This window comes from Xenopus laevis, chromosome 2L, assembly GCF_017654675.1.
Source record: "Xenopus laevis strain J_2021 chromosome 2L, Xenopus_laevis_v10.1, whole genome shotgun sequence".
NCBI lineage: Eukaryota > Metazoa > Chordata > Amphibia > Anura > Pipidae > Xenopus > Xenopus laevis.
The window spans coordinates 20,011,039-20,038,476 of NC_054373.1; the positions used below are offsets into that span (position 1 = coordinate 20,011,039).

Here is a 27,438-nt window from a genome sequence, read left to right on the forward strand (position 1 = left end):
TCACACATAGAAAATAGAAAGTCATTGGAAAAAGTTGTTATTTCTGGTGATCTATCTGAAACCAACTAGTTGTTTGAAGGTGAACAACCCCTTTAAAAAGAAATCTAGGAAAATATAGGATGCCACCCAAGAATATCCTAGATTTCTAATGAATGACATGATCAATAAGAAAGAGAGTAATAAAAATACTCCAGTTGGACAGCCGTGGAGTAAAAATAATTACCGTATATACTCGAGTATAAGCCGAGTTTTTCAGCATCCAAAATGTGCTGCAAGTCTACCTTGGCTTATACTCGGGTCAGGGCAGTAGATGAGATTGCAGTCACTTTTAATCATTCCTATACCAACAGTTCACTTGGGGAGAGACTGCAATATCCCACAATGCCCTCTGTTGGTTATATGAAAGAATAACAGTGCTCCCTCTGTTGGTTATATGAAAGAATAACAGTGCGCACTCTGTTGGTTATATGAAAGAATAACAGTGACTGCAATATCACACAGCACCCTCTGTTGGTTATATGAAAGAATAACAGTGCGCCCTCTGTTGGTTATATGAAAGATTAAAAGTGACTGCAATATCACACAGCGCCCTCTGTTGTTTATATGAAAGAATAACAGTGACTGCAATATCACACAGCGCCCTCTATTGGTTATATGAAGGATTAACAGTGATGGGAATATCACACAGCGCCCTCTGTTGGTTATATGAAAGAATAACAGTGCACCCTCTGTTGGTTATATGAAAGATTAAAAGCGACTGCAATATCACACAGCGCCCTCTGTTGTTTATATGAAAGAATAACAGTGACTGCAATATCACACAGCGCCCTCTATTGGTTATATGAAGGATTAACAGTGATGGGAATATCACACAGCACCCTCTGTTTTTTATATGAAAGATTAACAGTGACTGCAATATCACACAGAGCCCTCTGTTGGTCATATGAAGGATTAACAGTGATGGCAATATCACACAGCACCCTCTGCACATGGTAGTGGGACAGTGGGACAATGCACACAGTAATCCGTTTGGCAATTCTGTCACCATCAACTTTGCAAAGAAGTCCGGTTGATCACTGGGGGGGGGTCGCTTTGGCGGAATGTGCGCTGCTGGGAGACAGGACTTTAGTTGTGTCTAGGCTTATACTAGAGTCAATAAGTTTTCCCAGTTTTCGTAGGTAAAATTAGGTACCTTGGCTTATACTCGGGTCGGCTTATACTCGAGTATATACGGTACTTCATTCTTAATCTGTAAAGGGATTGTTCACATTTGAGTTAACGTTTAATATGATGTAGCGAGTGATAGACAATTTGCAATTGGTTTTCTATTTTTTATTTGTGGTTCATGAGTTATTTAGCTTTTTATTCAGCGGCTCTCCAGTTTGCAATTTTAGCTAGAGTCCAAATTACCCTAGATACCATGCATTGATCTGAATAAGAGACTGGAGTATGAATAAGAGAGGCCTGAATAAAAATACGAGTAATAAAAAAAAGCAATAACAATACATTTGTAGCCTTACAGAGCATTTGTTTTTTAGATGGGGTCAGTGACCTCCATTTGAAAGCTGGAAAGAGGATATAATTAAAAAAAAAAAAACTATACAAAATAAATAATGAAGACCATTTGGAAAGTTGCTTAGAACTGGTCATCCCTTTAAAGTTATTTATACACTGAGAAGATATGTGGGGTATGAATGTGTATGGGGGGAGCATAGAAGAAATTATGACACATTTGATAATAAAGTGGAATAATCGGGATAAAGCAGTCCATTACCAAATACAAAACAAGAAAGAAAAAAAAAAAGTACTTTCCTTTCACTTTTAGTCATGAGGGAAAAAGGGATTTAAACATCAAAGAAACTGACAGAAACAATTTACTTCAGGCTGAAAGTTTTCATCCACTGATGCCCATTACGTGGGTGACCTGAGCTCACTTGTGAGTGTGAGAGTGCCGAGCGTATGGGGTGTGGGTGCAGAATTCAGGAGGAGGAGGTAGTACTGAAGAGAAACAGCCATGAAGCACAGGAAATAAAGGGGTTTGATAGACAGGCAGGCTCAGGTAATGCTTATGTACAACACACCACAATATTTAGCTCTGTCTGTTTCTAGTCATTAGCCTTTGTCACAGAATGAATTTGCTCAGAGGAAGGGCTTTACTGGGCTGATGTACAAGTACCAGGCAGGTAGAGATATGTAAGGGCGGCAATTTGCCACCAATGCTAAAAGAGGTAAGGTGACATGCACCACTGCATTACCCAGCTGTTCACATTAGAGTGGGCAATAAATCGACATTTGGATTCACTGCTACATTTTTAATAATTAGTAATATGCTCAGATTTAATTCTTACAGGGGTGGTCCACCTTTAAAGGAAAACTATACCCCCAAAATGAATACTTAAGCAACAGATAGTTTATATCAAATTGAATGACATATTAAATAATCTTACCAAACTGGAATATATATTTACATAAATATTGCCCTTTTACATCTCTTGCCTTGAACCACCATTTCGTGACTCTATCTGTGCTGCCTCAGAGATCACCTGACCAGAAATACTACAACACTAACTGTAACAGGAAGAAGTGAGGAAGCAAAAGGCAGAACTCTGTCTGTTAATTGGCTCATGTGACCTTACATGTGGTTTGTATGCACAGTGAATCGTACGATCTCAGGGGGCGGCCCTTATTTTTTAAAATGGCAATTTTCTATTTATGATTACCCAATGGCACATACTACTAAAAAAGTATTATTATGATAATGGTTCATTTACATGAAGCAGGGTTTTACACATGAGCTGTTTTACTCAGTATCTTTTAATAGAGACCTACATTGTTTGGGGGGTATAGTTTTCCTTTAAAGGAGAAGGACAGCTATGGAGGCAATTTATTGCCAATAGATTAGCTGCAATAGAGCAAGCTTGAATGCTATATTTATTCTGCAGAATGTTTTACCATACCTGAGTAAACAGCTCTAGATGCGCTCTGTTTGTTTAGGATAGCAGCTGCCATATTATCTTGGTGAGACATCACTTCCTGCCTGAGTCTCTCACTGCTCACTCATAGCTCTGGGCTCAGATTACAGCAGGGAGGGCAGAAGGGAGGGGGAGAGGAGCAAACTGAGCATGCTCAAGCCCTAGCCCTGGAGGTTTATGCTGAAAACAGGAAGTCTGATACAGAAGCCCATGTGTACACAATAGAAGGAAAGAAATGTGTTTCTTTTGACAGAGGACTCAGAGCAACATTACTTTGAGGGTTTACTGGTATATTTAGGTGGACCTTTCTGATAAGGCTTACTTAGTTTTACCTTTCCTTCTCCTTTAAGGTAACTTTTATTATGTTATAGAACGGCCAATTCTTAGCAACTTTTAAATTGGTTTTATTTATTTTTTTTTGTAAGTCTTTATTTTTCAATTTTCAAGGGTACAGAAGAAAATGGGAAGGGGGGGTAATAAGCATATGAGAAGCATAATAGTAGTAAGCAGTAACCATAGTAGCATAGTATGCCGTTGTATACTTTATATAAAAACATGGTATTCAATCTTGCCAGTGCTTATCATATCATCCTATCATCACATACATTTTCATTGCTGTTCCACTAGTCTCTATGCTACTGCTGATTGATAAAGAGGGGGGGGGAGGGGGGGATGTTGTAATAGGGGAAGGGAAAATATGGGGGGGGGGTAAAAGTTGGAAGCAGGTAGTAACATTAGTTATATCTTCACTCTTTATTACATCTGTATTTGTATTTATTTGAATTCATTTGAATTCCCACTGCATGGAACTGTTTGTAATCTTTGTACAGTTTGGTACAATTTGATTATCTCTAATCTGCTTTTTGAAGTATATTCCAGTCTTTCCATGTTTTTTCGAACTTTTTCATAGTACCATTCTTTATAGATGTCATTTCCTCCATTGTCTTTGTGTTTTCCACTTCTCTTATCCAGTCGATTCTCTGCGGTGATTTTGTGGTCTTCCAATATTTTGGGATAACTATTCTGGCTGCTTGTAATAAGTGTAGGATCAGCTTGTCTTGTATTACTTCTCCTGTAAATTGGTTTAAGTTTAGGATTACAGTTTCTATGCAATTGGGGAACATTTGAGGTCTTAATTTGTTAATTACTTTAAATATATCTTTCCAGTATTGAGTTAGTTTTTCGCATGCGTACCAGATATGGCTATGTGTTCCAGTCTGGGTCTCACATCTCCAGCATTTCTCTGATGCCGTATCGTAAATTTTATGAAGTTCACTCGGTGTTCTGTACCATCTGCTTATCAGCTTGTAGTTTGCTTCTTGATTTCTGATTGATCTAGACCCTTTATGGGCAAGTGTCATAATGTTTTTCCAAACTTTATTGTGTAATTTTATCTTGAGTTCTTTTTCCCATTTGGTCTTAAACCCCATCTCATCATCATCACTTTTGTTCTCTATCAGAAGTTTGTAGAATTTTGCAATGGGGTGTACTATTGTATTTTGGTTTAGCATTGTTTCTAGATCTGTTTGGGGTCTCGTTATTTTCTCTATACCGACCGATTTTACGTATTTAGATATCTGGATGTAGTTCCAAAAGTCTCTTGGGTGGGTTCCCCATCTCGAGTGAACTTTGCTCAAGGAAAGTAGTTTCTTTCTTTTAATGAAATCTCTAAGTTTCGTAGGTTTGTCTTTCCATCTTGCCCACCTATCTAACTGTCCTTTCTCGCAACTGGGGGGGAAGCCTGGGTTATCTAACAATTCCAGATCTGGAGAAGGGAATGGTGCCGCTTTATAATTTTTTTGCAGTTGGTTCCACACTTCCAACGTTGCCCCTATTGTGGGGTGTAGTTTTAATGGTTTTGGGATGTCGTCATATTGTACATGAATGGCGTTTCTCAGGAGAATGTGGGACTCGTATTGTTCCACCTCTTTCCATAGTTTAAAATGTTGTTCTTGTTTCCATAGCCACATTCTATGAAGATGGACTGCATAATAATAATGTATCGGGCTAGGTAAGGTTATTCCTCCATCTGGCTTTGTTTTAATTAGATATGCTTGTTTTATTCTAGGTTTCCCTTTTTTCCAGAGAAATTTTGTGAATATTGAGTTCAACATTTTGAAGAATCGTTGTGGTAATTTGATGGGTATCATCTGGAACAAATACAGTATTTTAGGCATTATCATTGTTTTTAATATATTGAGTCTGCCGAACCAAGATATGGTTTTTTGGGACCATTCTTGTAGTAGGGTTTGTATTTCTTTTACTAACGGAATGTGATTTTCTTCATATAATTTATCTGGGTGGGAGGGTAGCTGAATTCCTAGGTATGTTATTGTTCTGGTGTTCCATTTGAATGGAAAGGCTGTTTCCAGTTGTTTAGCTTGCTTTTCTGGTATGTTGACATTTAATATTTCCGACTTGGAGAAGTTTATTTTGAAGTTTGAGACTTCACTGAAATTATTGAATTCTGTTACCACTTTTGGGAGGGTGGTTTCTGGGTTAGTAATCGTTAACAGTAAATCATCAGCAAAGGCCGCTGCTTTATGTTCTTGTGTACCTAGTTTGATGCCTGCTATTTCCTTATTGTGTCTAATAGATGATATTAAGGTCTCCATCGTTAAGATGAACAGTATAGGAGACAGAGGGCACCCCTGCCTCGTTCCATTGGTTATCTCAAAGGGAGGTGACAGTATGCCGTTGACCTTTATTCTGGCAAGAGGGGAGTGATATAGTGCCATAATTTTTGATATTAGCTGGGGGCCGAAACCAAAAGCTTGTAAAGATAATTTTAGGAACGACCAGTCTACTCGATCAAAAGCTTTTTCCGCATCTGTTGTTAGCATTAGTAAAGGGATTTGTTTGCGTATAGAGTATTGCATCAGGTTGATAAGTTTAGTTGAGTTGTCTTTCCCTTCTCTTCCTTTCACAAAGCCTGTTTGTTCAGGGTGGATTAATCTCGGAATGATGGATTGTAATCTGTTGGCGATCATTTTTGCATATAGTTTCTGGTCCAGATTTATTAGTGAGATAGGTCTGTAACTGCCGCATATTGATGGATCTTTGTTCGGTTTGTGCAAAACTGTAATCTGTGCCTCTTGGGCTTGTTTATGGAAGTGTTTCTGATCCGTTATGGAATTAAAATGCTTTAGCAGTGGTGTTACTATAAGTTGTTTAAATTCTTTAAAGAAACCTGCGCTGTATCCATCAGGTCCCGGGCTTTTGTTTGGTGGGGCATCTTTGATTACTTTTAGTAGTTCTTCTACTGAGAAGGGGTCTTCCAGTCGTTTTTGTACCTCCAGCGGTATCTTCGGTATCTGTGACTTTCTTAAATATTTCTCTATTTTTTCTAGTTTGCTATGATTTTGCGGTCCTGGATTTAGATTGTACAGTGAACTATAAAATTCCTGGAAACATTTTGCAATCCCTGGGTAAGTATGGTATATGTTTTGTCTAGCGTCTTTCATTTGTGATATAAAAGTTTTGTTTTTTTGGGCTTTTATTATTTTTGTCAGTAATTTGCTTGGTTTGTTTCCCATTTCATAATACTCTCTCTTACATCTCAAATAAGCTTGTTCCGAAAACCTATCTAATAATTGTTTCAGTAGAACTCTTTTATTCTCTAATTCTCCTTGTATTTTTCTGGATAATGATTCTTTATGGCTGTTTTCTAGGGTTTGTATGTCTTGTAGTAATGTTTTTATTTTTTTTTCATGTTCTTTTTTTAATTTAGAACTCAGTGCAATTAAGTTGCCCCTAGTGACTACTTTTACCGTTTCCCAAAGAGTCGATGGGTCCGTCCCAGGTAAGTCATTGTATTGTAATGTATCTTTTATGAAATCGGAAATGGTATCTCTGTTTTGTTTATTAAGCAACACTCTTTCATTAAATTTCCATATAAACGATTCTTTCATGGTGTCCGGGAGGACAATCTTAGTGATATATGGGGCATGGTCTGAGAGAATTATTGGACCTATCTGTATATCCTTAATCAGATGAAGCCACTTCTGATTTATAAAAAAGTTATCGATTCTCGAGTAACAGTTCCTTGGATAGGAGAAAAATGTATAATCTTGTCTTTTCGGGTTTCTCGTTCTCCATATATCTACCATTGTAAGTTGGTTGAGATATGTTTTCATTTTCTTTATTGCTCTATAGGTGATAGACGATTTTTGCGTGGAACAATCTATTAGTGGATTAAGGGTGGTGTTTAGGTCTCCTCCTAATAGGATGATACCCTCTGCAAACTCTGTCAGATGAGATGTTATTTCTTTCACATATTTTGTTTGGTCATTGTTTGGTACATACATCGAGCATAGGGTGCATAGTATATTGAATAATTTTGCCTTCACCATAACATAGTGACCTTCAGGGTCTGCTTTGGAGTCTACTAGTGAGAATGGTATATCCTTGTGAATTAATATTGCTGTACCTTTTACCTTCTTGTCCGGATTAGTGCTCTGGAAAACCTGCTTATACCATCTATTTTGTAATATTGTCTCATGGTTTCTCTTGATGTGAGTCTCCTGTAAATAGATGATTTTAGCCCCTTGTTTATGGCAGTTATTTAGGATTTGTGCTCTCTTTTTTGGCATGTTGATCCCATTAACATTTTGGGACCATAGTGTTAATATCATATTACGTCCCATATTTACAGTTTGTTATATTGCGATATATACGCATCCTGCTTCCTTGTAGTGGGGTTAGGTAAGGTAACTGTGTATCGTACATTAACTCCAACTTTATAATAACTGGGGAATAACTCATATTCGATTGTAAGAACAATGTCTATGTCTGTTTCTAGTGGGTCGGATCTGCTTCACCGCACTGCTATACTGCGGTCGACCACTGTGGGGGGGGGGGGGGTAGTGGTTTTTGGGCTCAGAAGATTAAATCTGCTAACATGTGGGATATCCCACTGACCTTTCCTGTATTTTATATGTTCTTCGAAGGACATGTTTAACGTAACCATATAGTAAACATGCAGTATTCAAACCTTATAATATATATATATACGTATTCAATAACAACATATTAACATCGTGTAATCATATAGTAAAAGATACTTAAAGTTCTTGAAATGGCAGGTTGGGTCGCTTGTGAAGTCGTGTATTCAGGTGTCCGCCCAGTCCTTGTTCGGGGTTCTTTTGTTTGGTGTGTAGTTTTTGGCTGCTCTGCTGCGTGCTGTCTTTGGTGTTCTTTGTATCTGTGGAACATCTTGCCACACGTTGTCCATCTCTTGGGTATTCCCTATTTGGGTAGTCTCTGCTTCATGCCATCCTGGTATGTGTATTTCTTCTAGTTGAAACTTGTCCAGCATCTCTTTAGTATCCTCTGGGTGGCGAATGGTAGCTTGTTTTCCTTCTTTGCTAGCTGTCAGGCTGAAGGGGAAACCCCACCTGAATTGTATTCCTTTTTGTTTCAGTTGGTCTGTTAGAGGTTTTAGTTGCTTTCTTTTTATCAGTGTAGTTAGTGAGAGGTCTTGTAGGAGGATTATGTTGTTGTCCCCAAATGTAAGTTTTTTCTTCATCCTGGCTTTAACTATAATCTCCTCTTTCAGGGGGAAATCATTTATGCAGCACAAAATGTCTCTTGGTGCCTCTGGAGGTACATTCCGTGGCTTAAACACCCTGTGCGCCCTGTCAATAGGGATCGCAGTGTTGGGATCTCTTTCTAGTACGCCATTAAAGATTTGCAGGAGGGTAGGCACTATCTCCTCTTTTGTTATTGATTCAGGAACCCCCCGCACTCTAATATTATTCCTGCGACTTCTGTTTTGTAAGTCTTCAATATGTCTGTGAAGTTCTGCTATCTCTCTTTCTTGTTTAGATATTACAGTGTTAAGTTGTTTTTGATTACTCACTATTTTCGTTTGGTTTCTTTCCAGTGTGTCGGTTCTGGCGCCCATGCTTTCCAGCTCGTGTCGGATGCCTTGGAGATCCGTTCTAATCTCCTCCGTCATCGAGTGTAGCATTGCTTTAATGTCTTTCTTGGACGGCAATTGTCTTAGGTAAGCTTGCATGTCCATTGTACTGTCCGTGTCACTTTCTGCGTCAGACGAATCTTGCACTTGGTAATCCGCGGCCTCCCTGGTCTCCCTCTCTCCGGGCCTAGCGGGCGCCATCTTGGATTGTAGCGTGTCTCTGTTTTTCTTGCAGAAAAGTGTTGGAATGTCTTTTTGTTGCCCCGACTGCTTCGGGGTCTTGTTGGTTTCTTTAGTCGGTCGGGTGCCGTGTGATTTACCCATGTCCTTGGGTTATTGTCTCGGTCAGTGGGCTATATCTGAGCGGAGCTCACCCTTATGCGACCATGCCCTTGCAGCGCTAGCCACGCCCCCCCTGGTTTTATTTTTTATAGATTTATAATTTGCCTTTTTCTTCTAACTCTTTGCAGCTTTCAAATGGGGGCCGCGCAGTCCTAGCGGCCGCCTGCACTACCTAGCGCCCGCCCGCACTACCACTACTACATCGCGTCCCCAGTGCTCCCCATAGAGTGGCTGGGCGGCATGCCGTCCCCAAAAATGTGCGCCCTAGGGCTGGGCCTATGTGGCCTCGCCACAAATCCGGGCCGGTGAACGCTCCTCCCCATGGAAAACTTTTTCATATGCCTCACAGCAAATTGCAGCTCGTACAGTGAGTTTTAAACAGCACATTCAGTCACAAAGAGATAAAATGTTTGTGAAAAATAGCTTAACATGCTTTGGGGACCATAATCTATTGTTTTCTGGGAAGCAGTGAGGAAAGGTGAACAACCCCTTTAAGCAATTCTTTAAGCAACATTTGATCTTTATTATTTATAGTTTTTGAATTATTTGCCGCCTTCTTCTGACGCTTTCCAGCTTTCAAAAGGGGTCACTGACCCCCTTCTTAAAAAAACAAATGCTACAAAGTTATTGTTACTATTTATTTCTCCTCTTTCAAGTCAGGCCTCTCCTATTCATATCCCAGTCTCTTATACAAATTAATGCATGGTTGCTAGGGTCATTTGGACCCTAGCAACCATATTTCTAAATAATGCAAACTGGAGAGCTGCTGAATAAAAGGCTAAATGGCTCAAAAACAATAAACTAATAAAAATAAAAACCAATTGCAAGTTGTCTCAGAATATCACTCTCTAAATCAGTGATCCCCAACCAGTAGCTTGTGAGCAACATGTTGGTCTCCAACCCCTTGGATGTTGCTCCCAGTGGCCTCAAAGCAGGAGCTTATTTTTCAATTTCAGGCTTGGAGGCAAGTTTTGGTTGTATAAAAACAAGGTGCACTGCCAAACAGAGCCTCAATGTTTGTTGACAATCCACATACGGGCTGCTAAATGGCCAATCACAGCCCTTATTTGACACCCCAGGAACATTCTTCATGCTTGTGTTGCTCCCCAACTCCTTTTACTTCTGAATGTTGCTCACGGGTTCAAAAGGTTGGGGATCCCTGCTCTAAATCATACTAAACGTTCAAATGTTTATATCCAGATACCCATGACCTCCGTGCCCCGCATTACTGAACATGCTAGTTACAGGAGAATATTAGAATTCAAATTAAATTTTTGAGATATACTTCACACTATGGCCCTTTAAGAACGCAAATTCGACTATTCCCCACCGAAAACTTACTGAATTGCTGTTTAAGTCAATGGGAGAGGTCCAGGGATCAATTTTGAGTTGTTTGCAGCCTTCCTGACATTCGAGTTTTGAATCAAGTTTTTACAATTTTAATCAAAATCGATTTGAGTTTTCAGTCGATTCCATTTATCCGAGTATAAAAAATTTGAATTTTTTAATAAATTTCGATTCTCAAAAATTTATGGGAATTTTTAAAAACTCACATGACTTCGAACTTTGATAAATGTGCCTCTTAATATTTTACTTCTCTGTAGTCCCCTCCCATGTTCTATCAGACTTTTTCCCAATCTCTATGCCTTTAAACAATCTCTTAAACCCATTTTGTTAAAGAGGCTTAACCCCCACATAGCTTTCAGTATAGTTCATTTGTCCCCACACCTGCTAAATGTAATATTCAGTGCCACATCTCTCACTTTATTGACTCCTGATCTTGCCCATCCCCACACTTTGTTCCTCATACTCCCTTCTCCTTTAAGCATGTAAACTCAATAGAGCAGGGCCCCCTATACCTACTGAATCAATCAATATTGTGTGCTTAATAAATAAGTGTTAATAACAATAATAATATATAATAATACCACTAGCTGTCACACAGTGTTAAGAGTAACGTGTAAAGATCACAGATTAACTAGCTGTAATTATCATTTTAGTTAGCCAATAAAGGTATCAACCTTACACCACTTTTGTTAGGTTTAATATCAAAAGTTTTACCCTAGATGATTATTTTAATACATACAAAAACAAAACCCCTTTTGTCTCGTATTTGTTGGAAGAAGCGCCACAGAGCTGCTCCGCTGAATTTAGAGGCAAACGTGCTGAGCCGCAGGGAATATTACAGATGGTATTGCAGCTGCAGGACACCATGCGCTTTTATAAAGTGCGGAGCTTACAATGTATGTGTGTAGGTGTAAAACTAATTTGTATTGACTGGAAAAAAAACACAATTATTCATTTTAAAAATAACAGGCTTAGGTTAACTTGGTATGGCCCATTAGAAATCAGGACAGTAAAACGTTGCCAGGTTGAACATATTGCAATACATGGACAAACAATCCCTGTCTTATCGGCTGATTAATTTGCTTTTTGCATAAGTTGTCTTACTATAGCTTCTGTAGAAAAGGTGCATAAACACTATCTGAACTTCCAAACTACAAAAAAAGGTATTTCTTTTTTTATACTACATACCCGATTCCACAGATTAAAAGGAAAGCTAGATAGCTTGTAATGGTTGGGCCTAGTTTACTCACTCCCCTTAGGCTCACAGTGTAATGCAACCCATCCCTGACAATGTTCATTTGGGAACGAATGGATTCTGGGACTCTTGAGAGTCTGTGCATCACCCACTTGAAAGCAGAAGGCCTTCAAGTCCCAAAATCCATCAGGGAGGGGTTGCATTACACTGTGAGCCTAAGGAAGGGAGGGACAATAGTTTGCCAGTGCTCACAGGGACAGTAATGGATTCCTTTCAGTCTGTGGAATCAGATGTACATTTACATTTATTTGTGGAAGTTCAGTGCTTGTACAATTTTGTTACATAAGCCCAACCGAATGAGCCCATATAAAAAGGGGGGGGGATATCATTTCCTTTATAAATTCAGTGATCTAGGCCTCCAGAATTACTTGGAGCACTTCAATAAGCACAGGAAGAAAGCAGTGCTCCAAAGGCCCCTACAAGAAAGGCAATGTTAAGAAATGCTAAACTGGAAACTTAAAGGGATTCTGTCATGATTTTTATGATGTCGTTTTATTTCTAAATTACACTGTTTAGACTGCAAATTATTCACTGTACGATATTAATTTTCATTCCTGAACCAGCAAGTGTATTTTTTTAGTTGTAATATTAGTGTGTAGGTGCATCTCAGGTCATTTTGCCTGGTCATGTGCTTTCAGAAAGAGCCAGCACTTTAGGATGGAACTGCTTTCTGGCAGGCTGTTGTTTCTCCTTAATGTAACTGAACGTGTCACAGTGGGACCTGGATTTTTACTAATGAGTGCTGTTCTTAGATCTACCAGGCAGATGTTAGCTTGTGTTAGGGAGCTGCTATCTGGTTACCTTCCCATTGTTCTGCTGATAGGCTGCAGGGGGGGGGGTAATATCACTCCAACTTGCAGTACAGCAGTAAAGAGTGTCTGAAGTTTATCAGAGCACAAATCAAATGACTGGGGGAAGCTAGGAGACAATATGTCAAGCCCCAAAATTTCAAAATTAAATATAATTTTTTTTGCTCTTTTGAGAAATGTATTTCAGTGCAGAATTCTGCTGGAGCAGCTCTATTAACTGATGCATTTTGAAAAAATATTTTTCCCATGACAGTATCTCTTTAATGTGTAGCAAATATCTCTGGTTCCTGCAAGCAAGAACAAAAATGGGGCACCTACAATGATGTCAACTTGATGTGGAGTAGGCTCCTTTGAAATGGGGGCCCTGCACTGGATGGCTTGCCCTAGGCACCTAAACAACCAGGAGTGCCCTGTGTCTGTGCCCCCCCCCCCTTGGTTCATACAAGGTTACAGGTATATAAATACATTCCTGAATTTCACCCTCATGAACCTTCAGGAGGGTCTTTCAGGTGTATTTAGGAGAATAAATAGTAATTGCCCACCAAATCTCCCCAAACTAACCTTCAGACTGCACCCCATCCCCTTTCACTGCTCCTGACAAGCCCAGGGGGACCAAATAACTACTACTCTGGGGTCTAAGCATCTACCCTATATCAAAGAAGTGGAGTTAACCATCACAGATGAAAAATAATAAAATTAGGAGTAAGTGTGTGGCTACTTTGAATGAAAAGATTGCGTGGTGTAATATATAAGTGGTAAGAGAAAGCCATGATGTCAGGCACTTACGCAGTGCTTTAAAGAGGTGCTTCACCTTTCAGTTAACTTTTAGTATGTTCTAGAATTACTAATTCTAAGCAACTTTTCAATTGGCCTTCATTATTTCTTTTTATAGTTTTTAAATTATTTGCCTTCTTCTGACTCTTTCCAGATATCAAATGGGGGTCACCAAATACTCTGTAATGCTACACATTTATGGTTGCTTCTACTTTTTAATTACGCATCTTTCAATTCAGGCCCTCTCCTATTCATATTCCAGTCTCTTATTCAAATCAATGCATGGTTGCTATGGTCATTTGGACCCTAGCAACCGGATAGCTGAAATTGCAAACTGGAGAGCTGTTGAATAAAAAGCTAAATAACGCAAAAACCATGATTAATAAAAAATGAAAACCAATTGCAAATTGTCGCAGAATATCACTCTCTAAATCAGTGATCCCCAACCAGTAGCTTGTGAGCAACATGTTGGTCTCCAACCCCTTGGATGTTGCTCCCAGTGGCCTCAAAGCAGGAGCTTATTTTTCAATTTCAGGCTTGGAGGCACGTTTTGGTTGTATAAAAACAAGGTGCACTGCCAAACAGAGCCTCAATGTATGTTGACAATCCACATACGGGCTGCTAAATGGCCAATCACAGCCCTTATTTGACACCCCAGGAACATTCTTCATGCTTGTGTTGCTCCCCAACTCCTTTTACTTCTGAATGTTGCTCACGGGTTCAAAAGGTTGGGGATCCCTGCTCTAAATCATACTAAACGTTCAAATGTTTATATCCAGATACCCATGACCTCCGTGCCCTGCATTACTGAACATGCTAGTTACAGGAGAATATTAGGATTCCCGTTTGTCAGGTGCTGAACTTGCATGCGTAGCAGTCACAGCTGAGAAAGCCAAGATTAAAATCAGTCAAGAAAGACTTAAGGTATTTGAACCGCTGACATATATCATTTGAGCTGAGTGCTCTTGAGTCACAACCATCAGCAGCCACACTGACAAGATGAGTTTTTCTAAAATGCCTGATGAGAGGAGAGGAGGTGGGGGGAGATGGAGCAATCTTACCTGCGTGATTTAACAGGGTCTCCAGTTCTTCCTTGGCCACAACCATTCTCAGCTTGTCACTGCTGTCAATGACAAAAATAATAGCCTGCCCTTCCCTGCAGAGTGGGGAGAAGGGGAATAGATTTATCGTTAAGCAAATAATTCACTACAGGAACAGGTTCAGAATAAAGCAGTTTTATCACCACCGTTCCTATTAACCAGCTCACCTCTTGGAACCCCTCGGTAGGAATATTTGGCCTTTATCTGATAATATTACTAGTCTGTTCGCTGTATACACTGGGCAAGGAATAACATTTTATAAATCTTATTTCCTTGAAGTGATACTGATCCAGATTGTTTGATTTTCTGTATTCAAATATTTGTATTCACAGTAACCAATCGGCAATTAGCATCGACTGATCAAAAGTAATAGCAATAAAGCAGAATTCCAATTGGTTGCTAAGAATTCCAGAGTAAAAGTTACTTTAGCTTTGTAAATCTGTCCCAAATTAAAGTCACTCTGATACACACGACAGAAATGAAAGGTTACGAGAATAAAGGGCCACGTGTTATGCCCCCAAATTGCCCCAACTCAGCGGCACTTATAGGCATAACAATAGGGAGAGAGAGAGCAGCTTCCATTGATCATGTTGGGCTTTGGGGGACCAATCCTTCCATAAGATGAAGTACAAATGTAAACAATAATTGTGGGAGATACAACATGGAGCTGGCCACTGCTCATGTATAAACTATAACAAACAAGGGAAAGTTGTGCTCACCGCTTTTTAAAACAATTAAGGAGTGCAAGCTGCACCCGTGCTTAATGGTTTTAATAATTAGTGGTGAGCACAACTTTCCCTTGTTTGTAATATATATATATATATATATATATATATATATATATATATATATATATATATATATATATATATATATATATATATATATATATATATATATTTTTTTTTTTTACAAAGCATCTGGCAGTCTTTTCAGAAGCGATTTTCTTTTCAGTCTTGCAAATGTATTTGACTTATAGCCTTTATGAGAAGGGCAGCCACTTCAATCATTCAGCCTTTGAGATCACCAAGCGAAACTATGGCAGAGTGATATAAATCAGGAGACATTTCACAGAGAGTAAAAGGTATTAGAAACGGGTTAAAACAACGGTGGCCTTTCAAGGACTTCTAAACGTTTCTGTGATCTGATCTGTTTGATAACGGTGTATTGCTCTGATTATTCATATTGCGCTGCTTCTGACATTTTGATGGCTAGGAGCTTAGAAATAGACGTTTATAATGGGCAGGTAAAAACAATTAAATGTCTGGTACATATCCCTTATTGTTTCTGAAAGAGATTAAGCAAAATTAAAATTCAGCAAAATGTGATATTATAACTACTTTCCCTAATTGTAGAGATAAAACAAGGGAATTATCACAGTTTATGATCAATCTATTGCAGAGTTAGATAATAGTTACTTTGGTCTGTGCATATTCTAAGGGAACAGGGAGGGGGTTGAATCAGATGTTAGGGAACATAACAAATGCAGTTGTTAAAGGTAGAATGCTTGAATATATTATTCTGGATATCCAGAATGCTCGGGACCTGGGGTTTTCTGGATAACAGATTTCTGTAATCTGGATCTTCATACCTTAAGTCTACTAGAAAATCATGTAAATATTAAATAAACCCAATAGGCTGGTTTTGCCTCCAATAAGGATTAATTATATCTTAGTTGGGATCAAGTACAAGCTACTGTTTTATTATTACAGAGAAAAGGGAAATCATTTTTAGAAATTTGGATTATTTGGATAATAATGGTAGACGGCCTTTCTGTAATTTGGATCTTTCTGGATAATGGGTTTCCGGATAACAGATCCCATTCCTGTAATACCAACTGGCAAAAATCAGAACATTTTCTGAATGAGCTTAAGTGGTTTCCTCCAGGTACTCCTCTCACACTCCAAAAACATACAGGAAGGGTTAACAGCTTCTGATTACATGGACCCTAATGCTTGTAACTGTGATAAGGCTTTGGATTGCAAGCTCCTCTATGGCAGGGACTTTTGCAAACATCTCTGAAACGTGCATAAAGACGTTGATGTTGTATGTATTGTAGACTGTGGTGAGCAGTGTAATACATACATTAAAGGGGTAGTTCACCATTAAGGTAACTTTTAGTATGTTATGAAATTGCAAATTCTAAGCAACTTTTCAATTGGTTTTCATTATTTTTAGTTATTTGCCTTTTTCTTTTGACTTTTTGCAGCTTTCAACTGGGCGTCGCTGACCCCTTCTAAAAAACAAATGCTCTGTATGGCTACAAATTTATTGTTATTGCTACTTTTTAATCACATCTTTCTATTCAGGCCTCTCCTATTCATATTCCAGTCTCTTATTCAGATCAATGCATGGTTGCTAGGGTAACATGGACCTTAGCTACCAGATTGCTGAAACTGCTGGAGAGCCGCTGAATAAAAAGATAAATAACTCAAAAATCTTAAATAATAAAAAATGAAAACCAACTGCACACTATCTCAGCATATCATTCTCTACATCATACTAAAAGTTATCTCAAAGGTGAGCAACCCCTTTAATTCTCTCGCTAGGAGTTAGTTACGTCATATAAATCCAAACCTGGCCCTCATAATTGTTGTCAGCTTTTCTTTGTAAGCAATGGGTGCTGTGTAGTTCCTGGATAGACTAACATGTGTCTATATGTGCCCTGTAGCTTATTCGTAAAGGACTTTAATGGGACCTTGTAAAACACAGCATAGCAAAACAAGACATAGGGACTTACTTGTAATAATGCTCCCAGAGATTTCGGTATCTCCCCTGTCCGGACATATCAAAAACTGTAAACGACAAGCTGAAAGATAAAAGATAGGGGGGTAAGGTGTTCAAATTTTATGCATAAATTACAGTTTTATCAATACATGGCTTAAGATGTCAACAAATTCATTTGAAAAAAAGAAAAGGGTAAGTTTAGGGTTCAATGAAAAAAAATATTCATGGAATTTGTATGTTCTCCCTATGTCTGTGTTGGTTTCCTCTGGGTTCCATGTTTCATCCTACGAAAAAGGGTAAGTTTAGGGTACGATGAAAAAAAAAAAATATTCATGGAATTTGTATGTTCTCCCTGTGTCTGTGTTGGATTCCTCTGGGTTTCATCCCACGCTTAGAGGCACATGTATCAAGGGTTAAATTTTGAATTCATTTTTTTTTTTTTTTTTAAACTCCCCTAAACTTGAAATTCGACCAATCGAAAATTTATTATAAAAATTTAACTTTTTAAACTCGGGTGAATAGGATCGACCCAAAAACTCAAATCAAATCGAATTTCAAAAACTCGATTCGAGTTTTTTTCGGAGAAAAAAACTGGAATTGAGTTTTTGAAATTCGATTTGATTTGAATTTTTGGGTCGATCCTATTCATGTCAGGAGGGCTGCAAACAAATCCAAATTGACCCCTGGATGTCTCCCATTGTCTTAAACAGCAATTTGGCAGGTTTTAGGTGGCGAATAGTCAAATTAGAGTTCTTAAAGGGCCAGTGTATGATAAATCTCGAAAATTAAATTCGAATTTGACAGTTTTGACCGTCAAAAAAACTTGAAAATTCGTATTTCGAATTTTCAATTCGACCCTTAAACACGCAGGCAGGTTAATGGCTCCTCATAAAATGGACCATAGTGTGTGTTAAAGGCACAGCATCTCTGTAGACACATTTATATTTAATGCACCATTATATGTTGGTGTAATACATATTATATATTTGTAGTCACACAGCATATCAGGCACAGAGTGGAAAAAGAATGTACATGAAAGTGCTATCACTATATAGTTTTCTCCCAGCAACACCTTAATCCAGCATTATCCCTGAAAGTGATGTGAGCTGCGGGCAGGCTGAATGCCGATGAACAATGCCGATCAAAACAAACAAATGAATCCCACTGACATCCATATCATTACTGTACCTTGTAAACTCGCTTTCTAAATTAACCATCTGAGATTCAGGACTATTTCTCTGCTGCTCTCTAACAAGAGCCAACTTTTCAGCAATACGTATAGATTATTCAGATTTGCACTGAAGTTTTCGAAAGAGAGAGAAATTAAATAAATGCATTTGACATGTCTTCAATGTGCTCAGACAAAACAAAGTAGTGCCAACTTGAAACATACGTAGGGAGCACTAGTGACGAAAGCAATTGTGTCCAGGGTCTGGTTATGCTCTATACATAGGGTTGATTGGACATAGAGTGGGCAGTAAGTAGAGAATTCTGTAGTGGACTATCCCAGCTGACAGTCTCTATATTGTGCATCTAAACGATGATCCCAGATTTACGGGGCACACACAGGTCTCTGGTAAAGTGCAAAGCAGGGTGTAGATGTGCACAAAACATGGTGGTTTGCCCTCACGTTTTGCAATGCAATGCATGTACTTTGTAAATGACCCCTTACATCTTAAAGGGATACGGTCAAGGGAAAACTTTTTTTCCCCAAAATACATCAGTTTATAGTGCGGCTCCAGCAGAATTCTGCACTGAAATCCATTTCTCAAAAGAGCAAACTGATTTTTTAATATTTAGTTTTGAAATCTGACATGGGGCTAGACATATTGTCAGTTTCCCAGCTGTCCCCAGTCATGTGACTTGTGCTCTGATAAACTTCAGTCACTCTTTACTGCAAGTTGAAGTGATATAAGCCCCCCCACAGCAACCTAACAACGGGAAGGTAACCAGATAACAGCTCCCTAACACAAAATTACAGCTCCCTGGTAGATCTAAGAACAGCACTCAATAGTAAAAATCCAGGTCCCACTGCAACACCTTCAGTTATATTGAGTAGGAGAGCCTGCCAGAAAGCAGGTTCATCCCAAAGTGCTGGCTCTTTCTGAAAGCACATGACCAGGCAAAATGCCCCCAGATGGCTTCCTACACAACACTATTACAACTAAAAAAAAAAATATATATACTTGCTGGTTCAGGAATGAAATTTTACATAGTAGAGTGAATTATTTGCAATGTAGACAGTGTAATTTAGAAATAAGAACTACATCATAAAAATCATGACAGAATCCCTTTAAAAAGTCTTAATATTCCCAAGCGATTCTGATCATTGTTGGAGGGGCAGTAGGTTACAGTCAGACTGGTTACATGACTGATGGGCATGAACATGGCCGAATGATTTTAACTTTATCTCAAAGATATGTGTAAAGTGGTAGATCTCTCTCTCAGTATTGATGTGTTAACCCACCTGTAGGGTACACCCTATGTACAATACAGCAGTCTCCCCCTAAACCTATAGCACCTAGACCCCTTATAGGCACACTATAAAAGAAAACAGAACCACCAAACCTTAACGTGACGATATAATTTAAATAAACCTGAACTTTTCTACAATCTTTTCTATAATCTATTATAGTAAAGGCCAAAAGGTATGTACTCAAGGGGCATGCAAAGAGCAGCGAATCGTTTTGCATGTGAAATTGAGCTGTTGGCTGCCAGCACCAGAGGAGAATGCACAGAGGGTTGGAGAGAGAAAGCTGATTTGATTGCACAAAAACCTCTAACAATAGCAGCTAATATTGTAAATGCAGCTTAAAGGGGTTGGTCACCCTTGAGATAGTATGATGTAGAGAGGGATATTCTGAGACAATTTGCAATTGGTTTTAATTTTTTATTACTTGTGGTTTTTGAGTTATTTAGCTTTTTATTCAGCAGCTCTACAGTTTTCAATTTCAGCAATCTGGTAGCTAGGGTCCAAATTACCCTAGCAACCATGCATTGATGTGAATAAGAGACTGGGATATGGATAGGAGAGGCCTGAATAGAAGGATGAGTAATAAAAATTAGCAATAACAATGCATTTGTAGCCTTACAGAGCATTTGTTTTTTAGAAGGGGTCAGTGACGCCCATTTAAAAGCTGCAAAGAGTCAGAATAAAAAGGCAAATAATTATAAAACTATAAAAAAGAAATAATGAAACCCAATTGAAAAAGTTGCTTAGAATTGGCCATTCTACAACATATTAAAAGTTGCCTTAAAGGTGAACCACCACTTTAAGACAGTTATCAGAAGGGAAGATGGTTTTCTAGTTTTCGCGGCCCCATTCTTATCATTATTTGGAACGTTCTAGTGCCAAAATGGACAGTGACGTACACCTATGAAAGCTCCAATAGCACATTTAGTGCAAATAACCGATTCCCCTATAATATTGTTTTCATTGTGCTGTTACTAGATCCTATACTGGAGTTTCTTCATCTCACACTTTAACACATGATGATAAGTTGAAGCATGTTGTAAGCTGTAGGCCAGAAACATGTGGAGACCCAAAGTTTAAGAATACTTTAATTGGATAACTCCCCCAACTTAGCCAAGGGATGAGGGATAGGGTGGGTGGCAGGCTATACTATCATAGTCCTCCCCTTTGTTATCATCATGCTAACCCCACCATCACATTCTTTTTGATATTATTGACTGTGATTAGTCAGGTGAAGGTTAAAAAAAAAATGGAGGATTATTCTAAGGGAGGGCTGAGCATTGGTCAGTAAGCAGCAAATCCAAATAGAAAAGGAAGGAGAACTCCAGCAGACTCTCTGCAAAACTTTTATTCCAGGTTGTGGCACCACAACCTGCTGGAGTTCTCCTTCCTTTACTATTTGGATTTACTGACACGGAGTACTTGGCACAGAGCAACTTAATTGGAAGCAGAACATCCAATTCCACAACAGCTGTACAGATCACCAACAACCTTCGCACATCAGTAAGCAGCAGGCTAGGGTTAAGTGTGAGCTATAAAAATGTATCTCAGCCACCACTACTACGCTGTACATCCATAAGGCTGCCCTGACACCCACCTGCCTTACTATCCCAAAGCTGCCACCCTATCCCATGAAAGAGGGAAATGACAAGTAATGGAGTTTCTGTGGGACTAAAAAAATGTAGGGACTATTGATTGCTCAGCATCGGACTGGGGGGGCCCGGGGGCCCACCGGGGCTGCAGCCTCGGAGATCACCATCACCCCCAAGCCCGCCAACCCAGACACAAAGCTCCCTCTAGCCCCCTCCTTGAGCTGAAATACTCCCCCTTCGGCCCCAACACTCTTCTTTTTCTTTCAGCCACGCCATGGGCCAGCGAGGGAGGTCTGAAGCTACTTCCGGCTTAAACTCAAGGACCGAGTCTGGGCTGGTGGGATACACCTGTTTTTTTCTCTGTGTCCCGCCGGCCCAGTCCGACACTGCTATTGCTTATTAGACCCCTCTTAGACAACTCTCACCAGTAAGGATAATTAAAGAAAATGTGTAATCAAAAAACATTTTAATCATCTTTGTTTCATGGTATAAAAATACAGGTATGGGACCTGTTATCCAGAATGCTCAGGACCTGGGGCTTTCTGGATAACGAATCTTTCCATAATTTGGACCTTCCTACCTTAAGTAAATCATGTAAACATGAAATAAACCCAATAGGCTGGTTCTGCTTCCAATAAGGATTAATTATATCTTAGTTTGGACCAATTACAAGCTACTGTTTTATTATTACTAGGGATGCACCGAATCCACTATTTTGGATTCGGCCGAATCCCCGTCTTCCATCTTGGAAGATTCGGCTGAATACCGAACCGAATCCTAAATTGCATATGCAAATTAGGGGCGGGAAAGGAAAGTGGAAAACAATTGGTTTGCTTCCTTGTTTTGTAACAAAAAGTCGCGTGAAATCCCACCCTCCCAACAATTTGCATATGCAGATTTGGATTCGGTTCGCTAGGCAAGAGGATTCGGCCGAATCCGAATCCTGCTGAAAAAGGCAGAATCTTGTCCGAATCACGAACCGAATCCTGGATTCAGTGCATCCCTAATTATTACAGAGAATTTTTATTTTGATAAAATGGAGTCCATGGGAGAAGGCCTTTTCGTAATTCCGATCACGGATAACTGTCCTGAGCTGTCTGATGCTGTATTGATGTACTCAGTGTTGGGGTGCACCTAATCAGTAAATGTTTATCTTCTGATAGGAGCATTACATGGTGGTCTAGATATGGTGGCTCCAAGGGAAAATTACCGAACAGGCATATATTTTGTTTAATAACTTGGTGAACCAATCGCATAGTTATGCACTAAATACGACAAATAAGACAGGAATTCACTGTCTTCAAACATTTATACTGCGTGTTTAGCATCATTTCAGTAAATTGCTTTACAGCGATGCCAAGGCAAACACTAGTGTAATACCCAGCAGGAGATCACAGGGAGACGATCCGAACACTTTTAACGTGTAAATATTGCATTAGTTTCCAGCGTTGCAAAAGAGAAAAACAGGATCTGCTGAAATTATGGTACTCTTGGTCTATTCTTCCCTCTCCATTCAGTAGAAAAGAAGCCCATAGAATTTAGGGATATTATTCAATGAGATTTGATATTATTCAATGAGATTTTGCAAAGGGAGGGGTACTGAAAAATAGAGCAGAATAAAAAGCTTCCAGATCAATACCCAAGCAAACAACAACCAAATTATAATTAAACATTATTAAGACAGCTATAAATGGTAATAAAAGCTGAAAATAAGTCAAGGGTCTGAATATATTTCCAAGGCACTGTAAACATACTCATATATAGATATTAAAGGGGTTGTTCACCTTTAAATGAACCATTAGTATGATGTAGAGAGTGGTGTTCTGAGAAAAATTGCAGTTGGTTTTTATTTTTTGTTTTTGTAGTTTTTGAGTTATTTTGCCATTTATTCATCAGCTCTCCAGTTTGCAATTTCAGCAGTCTAGTTGCTAGGGTTCAAATTACCCTAGCAACCATGCATTGATTTGAATAAGAGACAGGACTATGAATAGGAGAGGGCCTGAATAGAAAGAGAAGTAATAAAAAGTAGCCAAAGCAATAAATGTGTAGCCTTACAGAGCATTTTTTTCGATGGGGTCAGTGACCCCCATTTGAAAGCTAGAAAGAGTCAGAAGAATTAGGCAAATAATTAAAAAACTATAAAAAAAAATTAAATAATGAAGAACAAGTGAAAAGTTGCTTAGAACAGGCCATTCTATAACATACTAAAAGTTAGCTTAAAGGGGTGGTTCACCTTTAGGGCTAGTCCACACGGGGAGATAGCGACGCGTTTGCGGTCGCGGCGACAAAGCGTCGCGACAGTCGCCGCGACCGGCGCAGGCGACAGTTTTGTATGGGCGCCTATGTAAAAACGCCTGTGCTAACCACACGAGGCGATGCGCTTTTCAACAGTCGCCTGAAAAAGCCTGGCGAGGCATTTTCAGGCGACTGTTGAAAAGCGCATCGCCTCGTGTGGTTAGCACAGGCGTTTTTACATAGGCGCCCATACAAAACTGTCGCCTGCGCCGGTCGCGGCGCTTTGCCGCCGCGACCGCAAACGCGTCGCTATCTCCCCGTGTGGAATAGCCCTTAAGGTAACTTTTATTATGTCATAGAATGGTCGATTCTAAGCAATTTTTCAATTGGTTTTCATTATTTATTTTTTATAGTTTTATAGTTATTTGCCTTTTTCTTCTGACTCTCTGCAGCTTTCAAATGGGCGTCGCTTACAGCCTTCTAAAAAACAAATCTACAAATGTATGGGTTATTGCTACTTTTTTATTAATGATCCTTCTATTCAGACCTCTCCTATTCATATTTCTCTTATTCAAATCAATGCATGGTTGCTAGGGTCCTTTGGACCCTAGTTACCAGATTGCTTAGTTTGCATATTGAAGAGCTGCTGAATAAAAAGCTAAATAACTTAAAAAATGAAAACGAATTGCAGATTGTCTTAGAATATCACTCTCTACATCATACTCAAAATTATCTCAAAGATGAACAACCCCTTTAAAGTGATACTGACGTGAAAAAACTACTTTTTAAAATATGAATGTACATTAAAAGTTACCTATAGGTCATGTTGATGGTTTTAGCTGAGAGGTCTGTTTTTGTAAATAATATTTAGTTGATGTTCCTAAACCTGACTGTTTTGCCAAACTGTCTGTCCGATCTCTGTCAGTTAGTTTCTAATGCTAACGGCCTTCTGCTGCACAAATATGGCAGCCCCCTCATAGAAGAGCACGGGGAGTCAGATGGGTACTGTAAAAACCTTTGAGCAAATACTTTATGGCAAAATCATAAGTAGCAAACAAAGCCAATACTATGATAGATGTTTAATTTCAATTCCTTTAAATTAGATTACATACCTAGATGTTTTGAATTTCTCTATGCTGAATCCAATGGTCGGGACTATATCATGGGTCTGCGCCTTTGGAGACATAAGAATGAAATAGCCAAGCATGAGATTCAGATCAGTGTTCTGTAGGTGTAACTCATCAGTACATACAGCAAAAACATCTTTATGGTGTTAAACTTTTGCAGTGATCCCCAACCAGTAGCTCGTGAGCAACATGTTGCTCTCCAACCCTTTGAATGTTGCTCCCAGTGGTCTCAAACCAGGAGCTTATTTTGGAATTCCAGGCTTGGAGGCAAATTTTAGTTTTATAAAAACCAGGTGCACTGCCAACAGAGCCTCAATGTAGGTTGACAATCCACATAGGGGCTACTAAATGGCCAATCTCAGCACTTGTTTGGCAACCCAAGAATAGTTTTCATGCTGGTGTTGCTCCCCAACTCCTTTTACTTCTGAATGTTGCTCACGGGTTCAAAAGGTTGGGGATCCCTGTGTTAAAGGGATCCTGTCATCGGAAAACATGTTTTTTTTCAAAACACATCAGTTAATAGTGCTACTCCAGCAGAATTCTGCACTGAAATCCATTTCTCAAAAGAGCAAACAGACTTTTTATATTCAATTTTGAAATCTGACATGGGGCTAGACATTTTGTCAATTTCCCAGATGCCCCTGGTCATGTGACTTGTGCCTGCACTTTAGGAGAGAAATGCTTTCTGGCAGGCTGCTGTTTTTCCTTCTCAATGTAACTGAATGTGTCTCAGTGGGACATGGGTTTTTACTATTGAGTGTTGTTCTTAGATCTACCAGGCAGCTGTTATCTTGTGTTAGGGAGCTGCTATCTGGTTACCTTCCCATTGTTCTTTTGTTTGGCTGCTGGGGGGAAAATGGGAGGGGGTGATATCACTCCAACTTGCATTACAGCAGTAAAGAGTTATTGACGTTTATCAGAGCACAAGTCACATGACTTGGGGCAGCTGGGAAATTGACAATATGTCTAGCCCCATGTCAGATTTCAAAATTGAATATAAAAAAAATCTGTTTGCTCTTTTGAGAAATGGATTTCAGTGCAGATTTCTGCTGGAGCAGCACTATTAACTGATTCATTTTGAAAAAATGTTTTTTTCCCATGACAGTATCCCTTTAAGGAAGGAATAGGAAGGAAAGAATGTGAATATAAAGAGGGGCTAACCAAAAGTAAAAACAGAGCGAATACCTTATCCCTTCAAATACAGGGTGACGTTTGCTAGATCTATTCATTATTTACTTTCGCAGCCGGTAACATATAGGTGCATGTGTGTATAGTACATTTCTGACATAATATACATTCGGTGTGACAATAAAAGCATGATTTATACATCTATCTGTGAGTCGAAGCAAGAATAAAGTTTAATATGTGTGCTGTCTAGATTCTCCCTTTTTGTAGCTTATATTTGTATATATAAACGCTAAATTAGAATGCACCACTGAGATGGGACCGGAAAATTGTGACAAGACGGATTTTCCTTCATCGCTCTTTTCTCATGGGAGGACAGCATCAAAAATTCTTCTGCAAGCTGTTTGATGGGGGGGGATGAGCGCCGGAGAGCCAGGCACCGCTGTGTAGAAAAGCTTGAAAAAGAACATCAAGCGTCTCCAGAGAATGCAGCATCATAATGCAGTCTGTCCGTATTACAGGAAAGCGCTTTAATTTTTATACAAACTGTGCAAGTTCTGTGCTTCTTATTAAATCAGCAGCAGCGGCTCGGCCACCTTTTCATTGTGTTATGCAACATTACCTGATGCTCTGCCAAGCTTGCCATTACAATAGGAAGAAACACAACAGTTTAGCCAGATTTTCTACAATCTCCATATCTCACAGGGAAATTAGAACCTGGAAAAGTGCAGTAAAAAGGATTAGAATAAAAAAATTGTGTGCCCCAGACATTGTTTGCTTTGCGTATTTGCATTTATGCGTCAAAGTAGGGATTGCCCGACTGCTGGCCATTTGCAGAGGAATTCTTTTTGGACTGTATGTAGGCTAATAACTGCAACAGTTTCTATAATTAATTATAGGACTGGGTCTGTTTAAAGGGATTCTGTCACGGAAAACATGTTTTTTTCAAAATGCATCAGTTAAAAGTGCTGCTCCAGCAGACTTCTGCACTGAAATCCATTTTTTAAAAGTTTTTATTTTTCTATTTAATTTTGAAATCTGTTATGGGGCTAGCCATGTTCTTAGTTCCTATGTGCCCTCAGTCATGTGACTTTACTGTTTACTGATATCATCCCCCTTTCCCCCCAGGAGCCTAGCAACAAAACAATGGGAATGTAATAAGCTAACAGCTCTTTGACACAAGATAACAACTCCCTGACATAAGATAACAGCTCTCTAATATAAGATAAACCCTGACATAAGATAACAGCACCCCGACATAAGATAACAGCGCCCGACAAAGGAGAACAGCGCCCGACATAAGAGAACAGCGCCCGACATAAGAGAACAGCGCCCGACATAAGAGAACAGCGCCCGACATAAGAGAACAGCGCCCGACATAAGAGAACAGCGCCCGACATAAGAGAACAGCGCCCGACATAAGAGAACAGCGCCCGACATAAGAGAACAGCGCCCGACATAAGAGAACAGCGCCCGACATAAGAGAACAGCGCCCGACATAAGAGAACAGCGCCCCACATAAGAGAACAGCGCCCCACATAAGAGAACAGCGCCCCACATAAGAGAACAGCGCCCCACATAAGAGAACAGCGCCCCACATAAGATAACAGCGCCCCACATAAGATAACAGCGCCCCACAT

At 39.3% G+C, this 27,438-nt stretch overlaps 1 protein-coding gene across 3 annotated transcripts in view; it reads right to left on the minus strand.

Annotated features, from left to right (window-relative positions):
* Window positions 1–27,438, minus strand: part of arl6.S (ADP ribosylation factor like GTPase 6 S homeolog) — a 44,803-nt gene that overhangs the window by 10,787 nt on the left and 6,578 nt on the right. For all 3 annotated transcript variants that reach the window (XM_041580815.1, XM_041580816.1, NM_001171913.1), the window contains 3 exons: window positions 24,659–24,720; window positions 17,260–17,328; window positions 14,481–14,575 (listed from right to left, as the gene is read on the minus strand). In XM_041580815.1, the coding sequence (XP_041436749.1) occupies window positions 14,481–14,575; window positions 17,260–17,328; window positions 24,659–24,720 (226 nt within the window). The remainder of the gene's footprint in view (window positions 1–14,480; window positions 14,576–17,259; window positions 17,329–24,658; window positions 24,721–27,438) is intronic.